This window comes from Electrona antarctica, assembly GCF_951216825.1.
Source record: "Electrona antarctica genome assembly, chromosome: 6".
Taxonomy (NCBI): Eukaryota; Metazoa; Chordata; class Actinopteri; order Myctophiformes; family Myctophidae; genus Electrona; species Electrona antarctica.
This window is the reverse complement of record NC_136811.1, coordinates 3,515,422-3,534,351: the sequence shown is the minus strand read 5'-3', so window position 1 is coordinate 3,534,351 and position 18,930 is coordinate 3,515,422. Positions and strand designations below refer to the sequence as shown.

The following is an 18,930-nucleotide window of genomic DNA, read 5'->3' as shown; positions in this document are numbered from 1 at the left end:
GCACCATAAACAATGCGCCATTAGTAGACGGATGAAGATATGGGCAGAGGTCAGAGGTCAGATGTCAGAGGTTAGAGGTCTCACCTTGATCTGGTTCAGAATGACGATCCCAGAGTTCTTGTAGTTCTTCTTCTTAACGCTGTATTTGGGGTTCATACACGGCCACTGGACCTGCCCAGGCAGAACAAACAACAACAGACGACCTATTATGTATTATGTTTTGTAATGATATTTGTACATTTAAAAACGGTGTACATTGGTGACTATAATGTAGCATTCTAGCTGATCTTGAGGCCTACAAAAACGGGGGGAAAAAAATTACATAATTTTTTTCTTGTCAACTAGTCAACTAGTACCAGCAAGGTCGACTAGTGGATTTACTAGTCGACTAGTTGAACAGTCGCTTAAAGCCCTAGCACGCACGCACGCACGCACGCTGTCGCACGCACGCACACACGCTGTCGCACGCACGCTGTCGCACGCACGCACGCACGCACGCACGCTGTCGCACGCACGCACGCACGCACGCACGCACGCACGCACGCACGCACGCACTTTTCTTGATAGAAACAGTTCATTCGTTTTGAAAGAACAAACAACAATAACAAAAATTATTTCTCCTTCCTGTCTCCATGAGTATCGGTTGTTTATCTTCCAAAATTCATAATACACCAGTCATTCATGAATATGGCAGAATATTCCGTGTGTGTTACCATGGCAACTGAGACCATCATGCAGACCCCACGATGCAGATCTGCATGGTGTCTAGCCCATTCTGGACGGGAACCCCTTTTGGTGTTTTAACTAAGCATTATGTTATACTTTAGCTATTGAAAAATAGCAGATCTACAAGCTCATAGCGCGCCACCGAGTGGCACGCTACAAGCTTGTAGGTCTGCTTTTTTCTATCTTTGAATATAATATTCTTTCAGAAGACTTTTTTATTTATTTCGACGTCAGGCGTAAATGGGCTAGTAGTACATGCACTGTAGCATGACAGCGCTACATGTCGGTAGCATGCAGGGCTGGACTGGCCACAGGTCGTACCGGGCATATTCCCGGTGGGCCGCGACCGTAGGGGGGCCGCCAAGATTAAAAAAACAGACAGGCCAACGCCAAGGCCTGCCAATAGGCGGCAGGCCACCAGGATAGGTCCGGGCGTGCTGCCATTCTGCCAGTGCCATCATGATAATTGCACTGTACCTGTATCAGTGAGTGACAAATAAACCCTCTACAAAGGGTTGTTTGTTTGTGTGTGCCTCGACGGAGTGGGCGGTAGAGTTTCTGCTATCTGCGCGCTGGTTGGGGTGGGCCGGTCTGGGCCAAATTCACGCGAAAATGACCGGGCCGAATTTTTGTCCCAGTCCAGCCCCATGGTAGCATGTCACTCAGTAAAGCACTAAAACTAAGACGAAAAATGTCCGTCGACTACCTTTTTTCACTGATGAAAACTAAATGGAAACTACATGAAAAACTAAGCTATATGAGGACTAAAACTATAAGACTAAATATATTGACGACAAATAAAAACTAGACTAAAATGTTAGGAAAGGAGTCAAAGGACGAGTGGACAAGAGATCCAGTATAAGTCACTTTACACATGATTGCATGCTGAAAATAGTAGATCTGCTATGTTAAATCTGTCATTTCGACGGCATCAAGGCCCGCCGAAATACATTTTAGTCGAATAAATCAACTGTAGATTTAGTCGACTAAAATCTTATGCTTCCAGGTGACTAAAATGTGACTAAAACTAACTGAAAACTATATGACTGAAACTAAAATTAAAATTTTGCTGTCAAAAACCACACTGGCATCAGTGGCATGTATATATACCGGTGTCGGTTGATATCGATATCGGAAATAATAGTAGGGGGTAATACCGTCATGAAATGGCTAAAATCGTTACGCGGTGGATAAAAGCACCACATTTGGTACACGCACTCTTTAGGGTGTATCTCACCATCTCAGAAGGGGTGCCCAAATTTTTAAACACATTAAAGGCTTTTTTTAGGGGAAAATCCAAAATGGCCGCCAGAAATGACCTATTATACCTAAAGCTGATATAATTCTGAAATTTTTACTGATTGTGCCAAGTATAACCTTCACATTTATAGTTATTAGACTAATATTAAAAGATTTGGCAAAAAGAACCCCTGACAAATGTCTTAAATATGTTTTAAACAACTTTAAATGCCAAAAATTGACTTAAAAACCACTCGGAATGAGATGACCTTCCACATTAATCCCTTTCTGAGTGATATATTGTCAATGCCAAAAATATATAATTGTTTTTAAAAACTTTTAAAAGACCATATGAATGATTACCAATAGATAATATATTGTAAAAATCTTCATATGACCAGAGATAAGCCCTCTATTGGGGCACAACTCCTATCGTAAAAAAATTGCCAAATCGTTATGCGATACAATCGATACAAGCATGACAATCGATACACTCGATACAAGCATGACATTTGGTACAGATGTCCCTTGGGTCATCCTAAATCATCCTAGAAGGGGTGCCCAAAAAAATCTTTAACAGGAAGTGAGTTATGTAAAAGATTCAAAATGGCCACCTAAACTGTTGACAGTTGACTCAAAAGACACCAAAGTAATCTCCAAAAAGCATACAATTTGGCACACATGTCCCTTGGGTCACCCCAAGACATCCTAGAAGGGGTGCCAAAAACAATCATGAACAGGAAGTGAATTATTGACAAAATTGAAAATGGCCGCCTACAGTGTTATTGGTGATTGGCTCAAAAAGCCTATAGAATCTCATAGAAGCATACAATTCAGCACATATGTCCCTTGCATCATCCAAAGACATCCTAGAAGGGGTGCCCAAAGGAATCCGAAACAGGAAGTGAGTTATTGACAAAATTGAAAATGGCTGCCTACAGTATTATCGATTGTCTCAAAGACAACTAAAGAATCTCCAAAAAGCATACAAGAGACACACATGTCCCTTGTGTCATCCTAAGACATCCTAGAAGGGGTGCCCAAAGGAATCCGAAACAGAAAGTGAGTTATTGACTAAATTTAAAATGGCCGCTTACCCTACACTGTTGACAGATGAAAAGTGAGGTTTTTGCTAAATTCAAAATAACCGCCTAAAGCAGAGACATCATAAAAGCGTATAGTGCTCGTTCCTAAAAGGGATTATTTGTTTGTTTGCATTTGTTTATTAAACCTTTTAGGAAGGGGCCATGTTGAAGAAATTCTAAATGGCTGTTTAAACTGTTGACAACTGCAGTCTGTATAACCTGGTACATTTACACTACATCATCATATGTATTTATTTTTCTTTACTTTACTCTTTGAATCTTCTTTATTCATCTAACTGCATATCTTTATCTATTTTACTCAGCATCTTTATCTTACTCTGAATATTGTTATTTTACTCTCTCCATACAAGCAACACATCTTGTACACGCACTCTTTAGGGTGTATCTCACCATCTTAGAAGGGGTGCCCATTAAAGGCTTTTTTTAAAGGAAAGGAAAAATCCAAAATGACCTATTACCAAAATTACCTATTATTTCTAAAGGTGATACATGTTGAAGAAATAAGAAGAAATTCTAAATGGATGTTTAAACTATTGACAACTGCAGAATGTATAACCTGGCGTATTATGTTTAAATTTACACTACATCAGCATATTTATTTCCTTTTCTTTACTTTACTCTTTGAATCTTTATTCATCTAACTCTACTCAGCATCTTATGTTACTCTGCATATTGTTATTTTACTCTCTGCATCTTAGTTATTTTGCCCTCATCTTGTTGCTTATGTTGGACTCTATCTTCTTATTTATTTTCTTCTAGCAACTGTGTGCCATTTCGCAACTACCAGCACATTGACATAATGCTGTGCAAGGTAACCCAGCATCCTGGCACCGTCTTTCTCAAACAAAGAGGCAGCCTCTGGCAAGAGTGTGAATAAAAGTGTCCACAAATCAGCAACTTTAATCCGTCCATATTTCAGACCAAAAGCCAGATTGGTAAACTGCTCAATCTGAATGTTGTAGCAGTGCAGCTTGTGTGGGAGGAATGTTTTCCATTGAGAGACATTTTTGAGCAAACAGGTCCTTCCTTGGATCATTAACATTTTCAATGTCAGTTGTCTTGCCATACAGAACCATCAGTTTTCTTTTGTATCACATGCTTTAGGTGGCCATTTTCAATTCAGTAAATAACTCACTTCCTGTTTCAGATTATTTTGGGCACCCCTTCTAGGATGTTTTAGGATAACCCTAGGGACATGTGTGCCAAATTTCATGCTTTTATGAGATTATTTAGTTGTCTTTTGAGTAAATCGACAACATTGTAGGTGGCCATTTTCAATTTAGTCAATAACTCACTTCCTGTATCAGATTATTTGTGGTACCTCTTCTAGGATGTTTTAGGATGACCCAAGGGACACGTGTACCAAATATTATGTTTTTTGGAGATTCTTGGTGTCTTTTGAGTCAATCGCCAACAATCTAGGCGGCCATTTTCCAAATTTCATGCTTTTATCCGCCGCGTAACGTTCCAGACGGTATTACCCCCTACTATAAGGAGTTGGACAATATTGGGATATCGGCAAAAAAGTCAATAGTCTTGTCTTTCTTTTTTTTTAAGTGTTTGCGTTTAGGCCTATGAAGACATGCCCAACAACATCCGTCATTTTTTTTTAAATTAATTTTTATCCCACGATTTTGCAACCCATTTTTTCACCCAGTGTCAATTATCTAATGTAATCCTGGGCGCTGCACTTCCTCTGCCAACCTGGGGGGGCAGCGGACTGACCTCATGCTTCCTTATATGCATGAGGAGTCCAAGCTGCTTCTTTTCACCTGACAGGGGGGAGTGTCCCTGGCCTGACGTAGCGTGTGGAAGGAACACGTTATTCCGACCAGTTCCTTTCCCCTCTATCAGGCGCCCCGGCTGGCCAGGGAGAGGCAGTTTAGAGACCAGGATTACTGCATGTTTTTGTGAGGGGACACGGGGAGAACATGCAAACTCCACACAGAAAGGCCCTTTCTGTGTGGGAATAAAATTGGACACAGGGTTTCTCATGACAGAAAACAGGACATAATCAGCTCCCTTGCAAGAATAATTACTCTCGACTAAAAAAAAAAAAAAAAAAGAGAAGAAAAGAAAATCGAACACTCAGGTCTAAATTATCTGACATCGCTTTTGCCTGAAAATCACGTATCCTCCTCCTCCGCACGCAGCTCGGAATATGAAGCATATTTAATAACAAAGGAATGAACATACCGAAAGCGACCCGAAAGCGACGACGACAATGGAGCCAGCTGAGCGGTAATTAGCTGGCGGTTTGGGAGGGGGGGGGGGGGGGGGGGGGGGGGGGGGGGGCTCGCATGGCGCCCTGCGGAGCCCAGATAGGACGTCTGTTGGCTGTTTTGATTTATTGCCCGAGGAAGACAATGTTGTTCAGTATAAATGACTTACAACCCCCTGCTCCCATCCACGGGGGGTGTAGGTGGGGCGAGGGGGGGGGGGGGGGGGGGGGGGGGGGGCAAGGGAGAAGCGCTCTGTCGCTTCTTAACCCATTTAGACCTGACGTCGAAATTAAATAAAAAAAAAGTCTTCCGAATCATGACAGTTTTCTGAAAAAAAAACATGTGTTTCTATGTCAGTGGTGCTCAACCTTTTTCACTTAAATTATGGACCCCCAGAATTATCTGTAATCGGCCCCCCATCTGAAAATATGTTGTTCCAGGGACCCCCCCCCCCCCCCCCCCCCCCCCCCCAGAAGCAAATAATTGAGTTAATGATATCGTTCACTCTGAAAGAATATATATTCAAAGATGTGCGCCACGTTTTCACGATTTTCCCAAAAAATAGCAGACCTATACAAGCTCGTAGCGCGGCACTCGGTGCCGCGCTACGAGCTTGTAGATCTGCTATTTTTTCCAACAGCTAAAGTTTAACATAATGCTTAAAAACACCGAAAGGGGGTTCGCGCCCTGAATGGTTTAAAATAGGATGTTGTTTTGGTCACTGTGAATTAATTCGCTTATTTGTATAATGTATGACACCGCTCGCTACTCGATCCGTTCAGAAAACAGCACGGTCTCTGGGGCTTCTCTTGCACTCCTATGAGATCTTGAATCTCCGAGATGCATTGTTTCCTCAGCAATTCATAGGCTATGGGTTGCACAAGTAGTCCTATAAACCTAGCTGCCAAGCACCGAGCAGGTGTTGCAAACAAATTAATTGGTTCTACTACGCCAATCAGAGAAATTGAAACACCTGTGCTGGTCCTCAACATGTCAGGTGTTATAGGACTACATGTGCAACCCATGAATAGCCAAGACATAATTAAGAATAGCGGCATTAGAAAGAAGAAGCTTAAGCGAAATAGCTCAAGGCTCTGGAAGTGTGTGTGTGTGTGTGTGTGTGTGTGTGTGTGTGTGTGTGTGCGTGCGTGCGTGCGTGCGTGTGTGCGTGCGTGCGTGCGTGCGTGCGTGCGTGCGTGTGTTTATGTTCCCAGAGCGTGGAATGAGGACAAGGACAAAACAACATAAACAAAACTCAAAACTAAATATAACAAAAACAGCATTAAATGCGAATTAATTCCCTATACAGAGGCCGCTCATAATGTTAATTGCAAAAGTGTGTGTGTGTGTGTGTGTGTGTGTGCGTGCGTGCGTGCGTGCGTGCGTGCGTGCGTGCGTGCGTGCGTGCGTGCAGGTTTTCCCAGAGCGTGGAATGAGGACAAGGACGAAACAACATAAACAAAACTCAAAACTAAACAAAAACGGCATTAAATGTGAAATAATTCCCTATACAGAGGCCGCTCGAAATGTTAATTGCAAAAAAATATCCGTAGACATTTGATGTGTATGCCTTCTGCTTCTTGCTCAATCCCCCAGACCCCGCTGTTAAGAGCTTCATCATGCCTGCATTCTCCCTACACTTTATCTTTATTTCAGGATATTCTTATTTTTTGTGTTTTATCTTCACATACTGTAGCCTAGATCAGGGGTTCTCAACGTTTTTGGCCGGGGACCCCCGGAAATGCTTTGGCAATGTCTCGGGACCCCCGCCCCGCCCCCTCCCGACCCCCAATATAAATTGACTGCTACAATAACCTTAATAGAGACTGAAATACTGAAACCAGATAGAATCATTAGGGAAGGTGTATGCATGTATACTATGTGTACTATGTAAACTCTTCATTTCCACTTTCCAGCCATTCAGTTGCAAAAAACAAAACAAAAAACTTTTTTTTTTTTTTTAATAATTTGGGGACCCCCCAAAATAATTTGGCGACCCCCCCCCGAGGGGTCGCGACCCACGGGTTGAGAACCCCTGGCCTAGATAGCAAACTGTAGGAGCTTGAAGGTGTCTATGTGCATGGTTCCTATATTACTTCTAAAATATGAACCATAATGTGAATGTGTGCACTGCACAGTACAGTATGTGTGTATATGCGTATATCGGTATCTTTTTGCATGTACATGCGTATGTATGAGCGCATTGCATTTGTATGTGCAATGCCGTAATAGAGTGCTGTAATAGAGCGTGCGTGCGTGCGTGCGTGCGTGCGTGCGTGCGTGCGTGCGTGCGTGCGCGCGCACACACACTATATTACAGCACTATTACAGCCGTCCCCGATGGCGACCCCAATACAGTATCTTCAGCTTCCCCCACTCCTAAATTCCACGAAAGAGTCAATTAGTTGTGGGGAGTATAACCTTTAGCAGTGTTGCTGGTGTCGGGGTTGAGGGGGGGTCAACACTCCCTACAGGGTGGGTGGGTGGGTGGGTGGGAGGGTGTAGTATCCACTGGGGTGTGTGGGGGGGGGGGGGGTCAAAGCCCCCCACAGGGTGCGTGTGTTACCCCACAGTGGGAGCTCTGTGATAATCATTAAGCACCGTCTGACAGCCAGTACAGTACAACCTGGATTATTTTATCTAATAAACATGCCATCCCAACCGCGCTAATTAACACGCCATCCTTTTGGTTTGTTATACCGTTTGTGTCAACATAATTTTTTCCTGTTTTATTGTAAATAAATAAATAATAATAATATATTATGGCTGATTGTCGCCTAAGGCCTGATGTAGCTTCCACAGTTTTCTGTCATATAGAGGTTTTTCTTTCTGCATCAATTTCGCACCTTGAATAATTAGATTTTTTTTTTTTTTCATAGTTTTTATCCGACAATTTTGCAACCCATTTTTTGTGTCAATTATCTAATGTAATCCTGGGCGCTACACTTCCTCTGCCAACCTGGGGAGGGCGAGCGGACTGACCTCATGGTTCCTTCTATGCATGAGGAGTCCAAGCTGCTTCTTTTCACCATAAATAATTATAATTATAATAATTTGATTTGTCATAATCTCTCGTGCCTAATAGGGCTATATCTTTGCGCCATCCCTTAACCCTTATCCCTAAACTTTTTTTTTTTTTTTTTTTTTTACTATTTATAAAACCTTTTAAAATAGTTAAAATAGCCCTGGGCCGTACGTGGCTCAGCGGTCCAGGCACCTTGTCTGGTAGTCCAGTCTGGCAGTGTGCCGCAGGTTCGACTCCCGATCCTGACAGCCTTTACTGCATGTCACCCCCCCCATCTCTCTCCTGTCAGCCTACTGTCTATCCCTCCATACAAATAAAACAAAAAAAATCACAATACAAAAAAAAAAAAAAAAGTTCAAATAGCCGATCTACACAGCTCACAACGTCTCAATATAGATCGGCTAGTTGAACTATGGGTGGCGCAAGATGGAGCCCATACTCTCACCTACATATGTGACTACATTTGACTGAGGGACTGCCATTGTCAATTATTTTGAATTTTCGTTTTTGTAATGTCATGTGAAAGCAGGGAATCATAGCTTCAAATAGAGATATTGGTTGTTCAGTTTGAACCCACCAGTTTTGGAGATATGGATTATAGAGTAATGTCTTGCAGAGAAACAGCGAGTTGAGAAAACAGGTGAAGAATATTTAATAACGGTTCTGTGTAGTTTGCAGTGGTGTGGTGTGTCAAGGAAATCCAAACGGAGAGTTTCTCTTTGTCTTAAAAGTCGTATCCAAGTTTTATTGAAAGAGGTACGAAATGCAGTTTTACAAGGCAGTTTTCGGGAACAAAGGCCCTTGGAGTCACACGCACACGCCTATTCGAATCAGCTAGGTACGAGTGAGCACACCATCGGAACGGAAACAGGTAGTCTATATACTAATGCAAGTTTAAAACTCCCCCCCTCTCTCATGAGGGTGGGACTCAGAATTGTCCTTACTTACTGGCCAATCAGTGAGCCAGGACTATTCTGAGTCCCACCCTCATGAGAGAGGGGGGGAGTTTTAAACTTGCATTAGTATATAGACTACCTGTTTCCGTTCCGATGGTGTGCTCACTCGTACCTAGCTGATTCGAATAGGCGTGTGCGTGTGACTCCAAGGGCCTTTGTTCCCGAAAACTGCCTTGTAAAACTGCATTTCGTACCTCTTTCAATAAAACTTGGATACGACTTTTAAGACAAAGAGAAACTCTCCGTTTGGATTTCCTTGACACACCACACCACTGCAAACTACACAGAACCGTTATTAAATATTCTTCAGATGGTGCCGATGCCCGGTTGCTGAAGGATCCCTCGTCTTGAGCTGGGTGAGTGTAAAATTATTATTACAGCTGTTTACGAGGGGAGCCTGGTAAATTCGATCCAGGGTCGGATCTGTGCATATAGGCCAGTGGTGAGGTGTCTCAGAGCGAGAGAATTTATCTTTTTCTTGCTAGGCAGTGGCAACGCATTCCATTTACCATTGTTTTATTTTAACTGTAAACGCCGGGCGAGCAAAAACCTCGTCCTAAACCCTGATTTAAATTTCATTTTTTACGACAATTAAGTTGAAACTAGTTTTTGTAATGTTCCGCCGTCAAAGTGGCGGTTCATTATAAAAACACATACCTGGCCAAACGTGCAGAAGATATGGCGTAGCCATATAGAACAATACCCTTGCTTCCATGGGAAGCGTGGATTCTGATATACCTTATAGGTTAAAGCGATTTCAAACGGCACACGTTTTTCGGGGAACCGGTGAGGTTGTGGATAGTAGCATGCGAGCAGCAGTTGCCGCAGTGCTGTTCTGCCCCGCTGGGAGCTCCGGAAGGCGCGCGCGGTTTGCGAGCGTTTTTCATGACCAAGTTCTATTTGCGTGGCCGTCCTCATATTACATGGGGTGCACAATATTTGGACGGTTTTGTGCATTCCTGAGGGCTAGCCGAAAGTGTTTAGTGGGATAACTGGGCCCCACTTTATTGGGCGTATGGAATAGGGATCTGAAATTTTGGATACTAATATTAATATTTATTGATATTATTTTTCTGAGATTGTCTGGATTACGCACGGCCCAGTAAGACGAGCCGGCGAGCGTATTGCAAAACAGGGATTTTGTGACGTATATATATATACGATGCATAAGGTGCGCGCACTGCTGTGTACTTGTGTTTTTTTGCTTGCATTGCTGCTGGGGGAATGTGCCTGCATTTCTGGTGATTGTTTGGTTATGATCACTTTGTGCTGGCACTATTTCCTCCTGGCGGTGATTTGTGGAAAAACACGGGTGTACGTTTGAAAGTTTTACACCTTCGTATAAGTGGGGGTGGGGGGTCTCTGCTCGACGGGGTATGGGGTCCTTTGTTTAAGAAAAGTACAGGGGCTTTTGCTGAAACATCGCGTGGGTCTGTGTGGAAGTGCGGCTTTATTCTGGGATTAGATGAGTATTTCTCTTGTATAAGGGCTAGTCTGTTTTGAGCAGCGCTACACACAGATGCGTGGGATGTGATGGCAGAGTCGTATTCCTTTGTCCTGTGGACAAGGGTCTGGACAGGTAAAGTATGGCGATGTTATGTTGTTGCTACACTTTTGCCAATGATTTGTCGTCAGCGTACTGCTTTCCACGTTTGGGCGTATTGTTTTGGGGGAGTGGGTAACCTATATGAGGAGCAAGTGTTTCCAGGAATCGGATTTTTTTTTTCTCGCTTTTTAAATGTTTCTGCATTACTAAACGTGCGTCTTACATTCGATTAGGTTACGCTTTGCTTTTCATTGTGTTTATGGTTGCTCTTCCTGTGAGGCCTGAGTGGGACGTGCAGCGTGCTGATTTATTTTTGCTGTTTGTATCATTTGGGTGACGCTCATTTGGATGTGCTCATCTTGTTGTTAATATCTCTTCGTGGCCATTTTGGTTTTCCCAGTGGCATTGCGGCTCTTTGAGTACTGGCTATCTGGTGGCCGTACTGTCTTTGTTCCCGTTCGGGAGCGTTTCTTTATTTTTTACAGTCTCCTCATACTTCCGGTGTGTGAGCGGGTTTGTTCTGGGTTGGCTAGGGGCGTGGTTTTTGTTCTTTCAGTCAGCAACTACTGCTCCCTTGTGCCGTTCCGTGCGCGTGCGTGTGCGTGCACTCCTCTCTTTCGCTCCCGTTTTCCTGGGGAAATTATGACGTTTCCTTTGGGGTGGATCAGTTTTATTTCTGATTTAATCGACGTTATTGGGGTTACGTGACCGCATGTGTTCTGGTGCTGCCATGGGTCGTTTGACTCGTTTTCCTCTGTCTTTGGCTTGACAAACTAGCCTTTTGATGCGTGTATGTGTGTGCCTGGGGCTGTGGGTGTCTGTGTATGTCTGTCCGTATGGGTGATTGAATGTTTTATGGGTGGCTTATACCTGTGGTGATGCCCGGTGCTTTGGCACTGTTCTTATGATGGACAGAATCCTGTCTATCTTTCCAGAATCCTGTCTATCTTTCCTATGGCTGAGGCTGCATGTTATTGATACATGGAGAAGTTTCATGTCTCAAATGGGGGGAGGTGTCGTTAGAATTTGTATTGATTTAAGGCATTGCAATATGTCTGTATACGAAATACGAGGGTTAAAGATGGTTTTAGATTACTCTTTATGTGTGCTTTTGTGGATGTTGTCTGTCTATGTTGAGTATTCATTGAAGGAACAAAACAGTCTAGAAGGCCTCTAGGATGTTCATTTTCTGGCTGGACCAGAGAACGAATTCTGTTGGGTTTTGATAATGTTATTTATTCACTTGGACGGCATGTGTATGGGCACATATTTAGACGTGGTCTGGATCTGTTTGTTTGAAAATTGTATTTTGAATACGAAAAGATGAGTAGGCTACATTTTTGTGTCATTCTTTTCTACATATTATTTTTATTCAACCCGGGTGAAAATAATTGCTAGAATGACTCTTATGATCAGACCATTTTTGAGTTGAGTGGTGCGGTCTTGAATGTGTACTGAATGGGTGTTGGGCTGTGCAACAATTTTCGCCAGCCAGGAGACATGCATAGCTCTGCACAGTAAGGATGGCTTCACCGACAAACAAAAGTTTGGTTCAGTTAGGCCAGGCAGTATAGTCTATTTTTTGATGAATTGAACAATGGTGGACCCTCTTGTAAGCTGTCCACTCACAGTTAGCGGCCTTTGGGTTGAGTTTGTGCTTGAAGGGTACTGTAATTCTGCGAACTGTTGATAAATATTTCAATCAATCAATTATCTTTAAGACTCGAACGGCTGGTTGCATTAATTGACAAGAGGCTAGCTGTGGAGTCACTAAGGATGGCCTAAGATAACAATCTGTTAAAGCTTATAATAGCTGTGAGTTCATCCTGTCATATAACAGACAGGGACCTTTTATTACTTAGGAATGCTCTCGGAATAGACCACCTGTGGTGACGTGTTGACTGAGGCAACGGAGGGTCAACACACATACACACACAAGATGGGACAGAGTACAGTGGACTGATTCCGTGTCCTTCTACCTTGTCCCATGGGTGAAGTTATACGTGTGTGTGAAGTGGTTATGTTTGAAGAGTTGGAAAATAGTACTACTGAACCGTGGTAGTGATTTAAATCAACTCTGTGAGAGTCCTGTGTGATGAGTATGTATGACTGTACTCAATGTGTGTAGTGCGTGCCTGTGCGTGGGTGCGTGATGGATGCGTGTGTCAGTTGGTTTGTTCTGCTGACTATGGTTGTACTGAGCGTGATGTTATGAATGGCGTAGCACTGTTTTCTGTGATGATCAGATTTTTGTCATGAGCCATGTTGGTCATGGCTCAGGGGGAAGTGATAGGTTAATACATTTATGAACAAACTAGATAAATAAACGAAATTAATAGGAGGTTAACAAGTAAACTGGATGCATGAACTAGATTAGATAAGGGAACTATAATATGGCTATTCATGTACGTTAGAGTGTATAAATGTATAAGAGTGAAATTATATTTGAGAAATTATTTAAAGATCAGTGACTGTTTAAAGGTGGATTGACTTTTTTTTTTCTTAAATGAATAATATAGATATTACAGTAGGGAGGTTCATTTAAATTTTGACGGAGACAACAGCTCAGTCTATTTTTGTTGTCTTGTGCTCAAAAACTCAGAGATTGGGGACAATTAAGGTTTAAAAATGTGGGTTTAATTTGGGGGTCCAAATAAAATTTAGAGGGTAAATGACAAATGCATCTCAAATTGGAAATGGTTACATTTAGGTAAAAGTTAGGTATAGGTTAATTAGGGATTGTTAAAAATACAGTTCTTATTAGTAAAATTTATATATAGTTCTGCATGAGTAATTTGATTCAGGGACAAAAACAGTTGCGTAGGGTGAGATACATCTCCATTTACTCAGTATGGGGTTGGTTGTATGCAAATGAGTGTGGGTGATGGGGTAACTATTCCCCTGCATGTGTGTGTGTGTGTGTGTGTGTGTGTGTGATATCACGATAATTGATTGAGAATAATGCATGTGTGAGTGAATGAATGATTGAATGTACTTCATACTAGACTTACTTCAAAAAGGTTCTAGCTATGTCCGGTGAAATATTGCTAGTAGAAGCCATTCTAAGAGTGATAGTTAAATGAGCGAATACATACAGAGCTACGTGTGAGGAATTGCAATGACAATTTTAGCATGCTCTGACGGAATGTGCTTTTAGGGAAAGAGGGGGAGAGAGCTAAAATCCCTTCCTTACACCCTCAATAAATAACTTGTTTAGTTCCAGAAGGAGGGGGGATCGCTATCGCCCTGAATCAACACTATGTTTCAGGTGAAGAGAGCTTTAGGGCTATCTCCTCTCCTTTGTTTTAAAAAGACCCACTGTGAGCTGTGAGCAAATTTATTGGGGGGCTATTTACAGTAAACAGATGGCTACCCCTGTTCAAAGATCTTTACTATAGTTAGGTTTATTACATCCTTTCTGTAGTAAGATGACATTCAGCATACCAGCTGACAAATATTTTTTATATATTTTGACCACTAAATGGCATATTGTTACAATGTTTCCTTCATCTCTTTCTGAGAGATCTTTCATGTCACCTTACTGTGACATGTGGTTGAAATTTCGTTTGAGGGTTACTGTGAGGGGGGTTGAGGGGCAATGTATTTCATGTGTAGGATGTACCAGTCATTTCCACAACATAGTGGGTTCTTTGTCCTTATGTTGACAAACGTCAATCTGTAATCCGTTCGTGGGCACGTCTTGTGCAAATATACAATAGTAGCAACGGAGTGAGTCAGGTTATATTATCTTTGGGCCTTGTAGTTGTTCTCTTCTGTTACGGATGATTTCGGAATCAGGGGATATGACTACAACTCCCTTTAGCTCAAATATTTGCAGGATACAGATACACATGTCTATTAAATCTGTTATTAATTATAAATACCATTTCTGTGGCTGTACTCGACAGTTTAAATTTTTATAAAGTTAATCTGTCGCTAGGATGGATTGATCGTAGGTTAATTGTTTCCTTTTTCAGGTGATTAAGTAGTAACATTTTCAGTTTTTATTTCTTTCAGTTGCATGCGTGGTGGACAATACATGGGTGAGTATTGGAACGGCCTTCTCTTTGACAAAGTTTTTGTCTTAATTTTGAACAACTGGTAGGAATATTCCCAGGTGTTTGGTGTGTATACTTGAATTTATAGTGTACATTTTTTAGGAGGCCGGTCAATGCTCTATTCATGATATAGCCTACCACATTTTTTGTAACACATTTTTGGCCCGTAATTATAGTTAGTTTTTTAAAACCCCTTCTCACGATTTTCTTTTTAAAAGTAAAACCATTTGGTAGTCCATTTGGATATACGTGAGTTTTAGTGTAGGGAGTTAGCCCCATCTTTTGTTTTCGAGTTCTATTAACCTGCATGGGTGATGGTGCATGACTGTTACATAACTAGACGTTGTTCTGCCAGTTTCAACTCACAGGGTAACCTTGTCTTGAAACATTCAGTGTGTGACATGTTCTAACAATTTGTTTGGTTTGTATTGTTTATTGTAGACTTAGTTTAAGTTTAAAGGGGGGCTATTGTGGGTACTAATACACAGTAGGATTTTTGGGAAGTCACTGCATTTGTGATTTTCCGGTTAATGACACCCTTTTCACTACACTATGTTATAGGAGGATATTTGAGTTTTATAATAGGTTAATTTGGTTTCTGTCTCTGACCACCTAAATTTCGTTGCTTTTGTTTCCGCCTGTGGATACATATTTTTGTATCTATTCGTGTGAATTGTATATAGCTATACAGTTCACGGTGTACATGCTTCCTGTGATAACCGCGTTAATAACTGGTTTTCAGGTTGACCATTGTGAATCAGTGTGTTTCCTTTAGGGTTTTGACAACTGATATATGGGGTAATTTTGCATCACAGGGGGGTTATTTTTGGACAATTGTGGGTGCTTATAGTAGCGATAGAAGTGACTATAATTGTAATTCAATATTCTCTGACCTTAAGGTGTGCCCGTATACCGCTCCAGTATGAGTGGGTCACATACACACGCATGCTCCTCCCAACCAAATGGACTGATGGCCGAATTAACTTCAATTTTGGTTGAATGGGACTCTAAATGGGACTTATGGGGCCCTTCTGGCCCATGGCCACAGGATAGCGTATTTTCTCCAGTTGTCATCAATGCCTTGAACGTACGAATACAGGACTATAGACTGGTCCTGGAGCATAGGGTTAGGGCAGAACGAAGGTTGGTGGATCTCTTTCTCCAAAGAGGACAGGAAATGTGTGAGGCTTATGCCCAATGTCATGTTGATGGGTCACCAGTACAGAACACCCTGTCCACATCCGTTGATGGGTCACCGGTACAGGACACCCTGTCCACATCCGTTGATGGGTCCCCAGTACAGGACACTCTGTCCACATCCGTTCGCTCTCCTGATGAAGGAGCCTGCGTTTTTGATGCACGTGACTTAGATTTTTCTAGCCCCGATCCGGATGACGCATCAACGATCGCGGTGCCACAACGACCGGACGGCGGAAGTGGTGGACTGATTCTGGGAGGGGGTCCTGAGGCCACGGATGTGTGGATGGTAAAGCGACGGAATCGTAAGGATGTTCGCCCTTCTGATGTTTTCTCTCCTTCTGATGTTGTTTTCTCTCCTTTGGATGCTACAGAACCTCCGCTGACATTTGTCTCCCAGCAGCGTGAGGATGAGGAGACGATAAGGCAGTTGCATAAGAGACAGTTACAATGTTTTCAACAGGAATTAGCCGAGTTTCTTCTGAGAGAGAAAATTGAACAAGGCCTGCCTGAGGGTGTGCAGACCGCCTTGAAGACTGCGGCCCGTGCAGTGGACTCAGCCCCGCTGCCTCAGAACGGTCCACCAGTCGTTCAGGCACCTCTCAGGGTGGCGGGGCCACATGACGTTCCATTGCTCGACAACCATTCTGTTCTTCCTAGAGACGTCCAGCCTCGTCAGCGTTTTCGCCGTGGTCCCAAGCCGCGATACCAAGGTTGCTTCAGATGTGGTGGTTTGTCACATGTGGAGCGGTATTGTGTACAGTTGCCGCCCGGCTCCTGGCAGGGACAGCCGTCGTGGGGAGCGTCATTTGGATGGCGTGGGATGAGGGCGCCCGTCCAGCCGTTGCGCACCTGTCGTGGTTGGCCTGTGCCACCACCTGACCCTCAGTAAGAGTTCCTGCGGCTCAAGTTTACCGGGCGGAGATCTGTGGACTACAACTATGACGGCTGAGGTAACGTGTGTCAGTCATTGATCGTCTATTTTTGTTTGACATTTCTGGGAAAGCTGCTGATTTTTTCTTTTGGACATTAACATTAGGGCAAGTGTTATTTTTACCGCTTGTACAAGAAAGGGGAACCCGTCCCCTTCCCTTTCATGGTGAGGTGATAAACTGGTGACTAAAAAAAAAAAAAAAAAAAAAAAAGGAGCTCACTTTCTATTATCTTTGTGGTTGGAGATTACATCCTTTTGTGTTCTTAAATTTTACTTTGTTATAGGTGCTAAGTAGTTGTGATTTTTAGTGGGCGATGATGACGGTCTGTGATTCAAAATGGGTGGTTTGTTCGGTCATGAGGGGTAGCATGTGCGTGTTGGTTATTTTCTCTGTATTTTCCTGGGGATGTTGAATTCCCAGGAAAAAGGGGGGAGTTGTATTATTTTATACTATATACACTTTATATTATAGAGGTCAAGTCTCTTGCATTTAACATAGTCTAAATGTAATCTCTCTCTCAAAAACCATGGTTAATACACACTTTGCCATGCCAGAACAAGAGAGATTAATACAAAACAGTGGGATTAATGTCAGAGAAAGTCACACTAAATTGTTTTAGGGTTGTCAAAATAACAAAGGGGAACATGCCATGATTTGCAATTGAGTTGTCGGTGCTTTGAGGGGAATTAAATTACATTGGAGGTATATAAATGAAAGTCAAAACAAGGACTAATATGTTATAACACACTTTCTTGATTTTTGCATAGAGGACTAATATTCTAACCGCATGATTTGAGAGGGACTTCTAACTTTCTTTGGAGGAAGGCTGCATGTCACCCTTTAATAGGTGGTAATAGGTGGACATGGGAGAGGGTTCCATTCTGGTCATCTACACCGGAGTGATTTCCCGCTCCAGGGGCGTGTCAACAACTGACATCTGACAGCACCAAAAAGGGGGAGTGGCAACCCGACAGCATCCAGGGGGGTGTGTCAACCGGCAGCTGCCATCACAACAGAATGCTTCTCGCCTAGCCTCTATCATCAGATCAACACAGCAGGTGACCTTCATGGCCACTGAGATAGCCGGAGAGGTGTCAACCCGACCACTATTCTGCAGCCGAGACTACAAGGATCTCCTATGTTCACACTGGAGAAAGGAGTGTTGTCCTCCTGCTGCTATGGAGAAGGGAGCGTTTTGATGCTTCTGCTGTCATGATTGACATGGCTAAAGCAATAAGCTGTCATTCAGAATCAGAGCCTTGTGATGCTCAAAGGAGATTCTGTTGTCTTCTGCCTACTACAGTCCACTTTTGCCCCCGCCCCAAACCTAAGAGATATATGTCCCCTCATCAGTCAATGCAAACTATGCCGAGTCCTGAGAATCAAGGAGGATTTTCCAAGCGTTGTTATTCTATAGGCGAAAAAATAATTGTGGGATATTTCCTACCGCGCGTTGGACGTCCGATTGAACAGTTTGTGACATGAAAACAAAAAAAAAAGAATCGTTGTTTTTGATTAATGTTGAAAGATGTTATGTTTTCATGTTTGTGTTTGTTGTTTTCTGTGCTGATACAGCTCAAGTAGATTTAACAAGGTACTGGTCTAGTACTGTTGTTAGAGATGTTTATTTTCGTTGTCTTTTTTCATGTTTTAAGTGTTAACTTTTCATTTACAGGGATCTGAATTTAATCAGTATAGGAATTTGATTTAGTCTAAATAGGATTTCAGTTAAAGAAGGAGTTTAATTTCTGTTTTCAGTTTCAGGTCTGTCCTACAACAGAACAAGCCCTATGTTTGTTCTGTTCTAATTTGATACAATTCAGGTAGTTAACAAAATGCTCCTGTATCTAGGGGGGCCTACATTGGGACGTGTCACGTCAAATTATGGTTTAATAATTAATTTTGCATTTTGGAAAAAAG

The 18,930-nt window shown here is 42.5% G+C and overlaps 1 protein-coding gene across 1 annotated transcript in view; it reads right to left on the bottom strand.

The window, feature by feature from the left end:
- The window catches only part of cpne4a (copine IVa), a gene marked incomplete at both ends in the record, with an annotated part of 274,780 nt that overhangs the window by 102,061 nt on the left and 153,789 nt on the right, over nt 1–18,930 (bottom strand). The window contains one exon of the mRNA XM_079504392.1: nt 85–171. Within this exon, the coding sequence (XP_079360518.1) occupies nt 85–171 (87 nt within the window). The remainder of the gene's footprint in view (nt 1–84; nt 172–18,930) is intronic.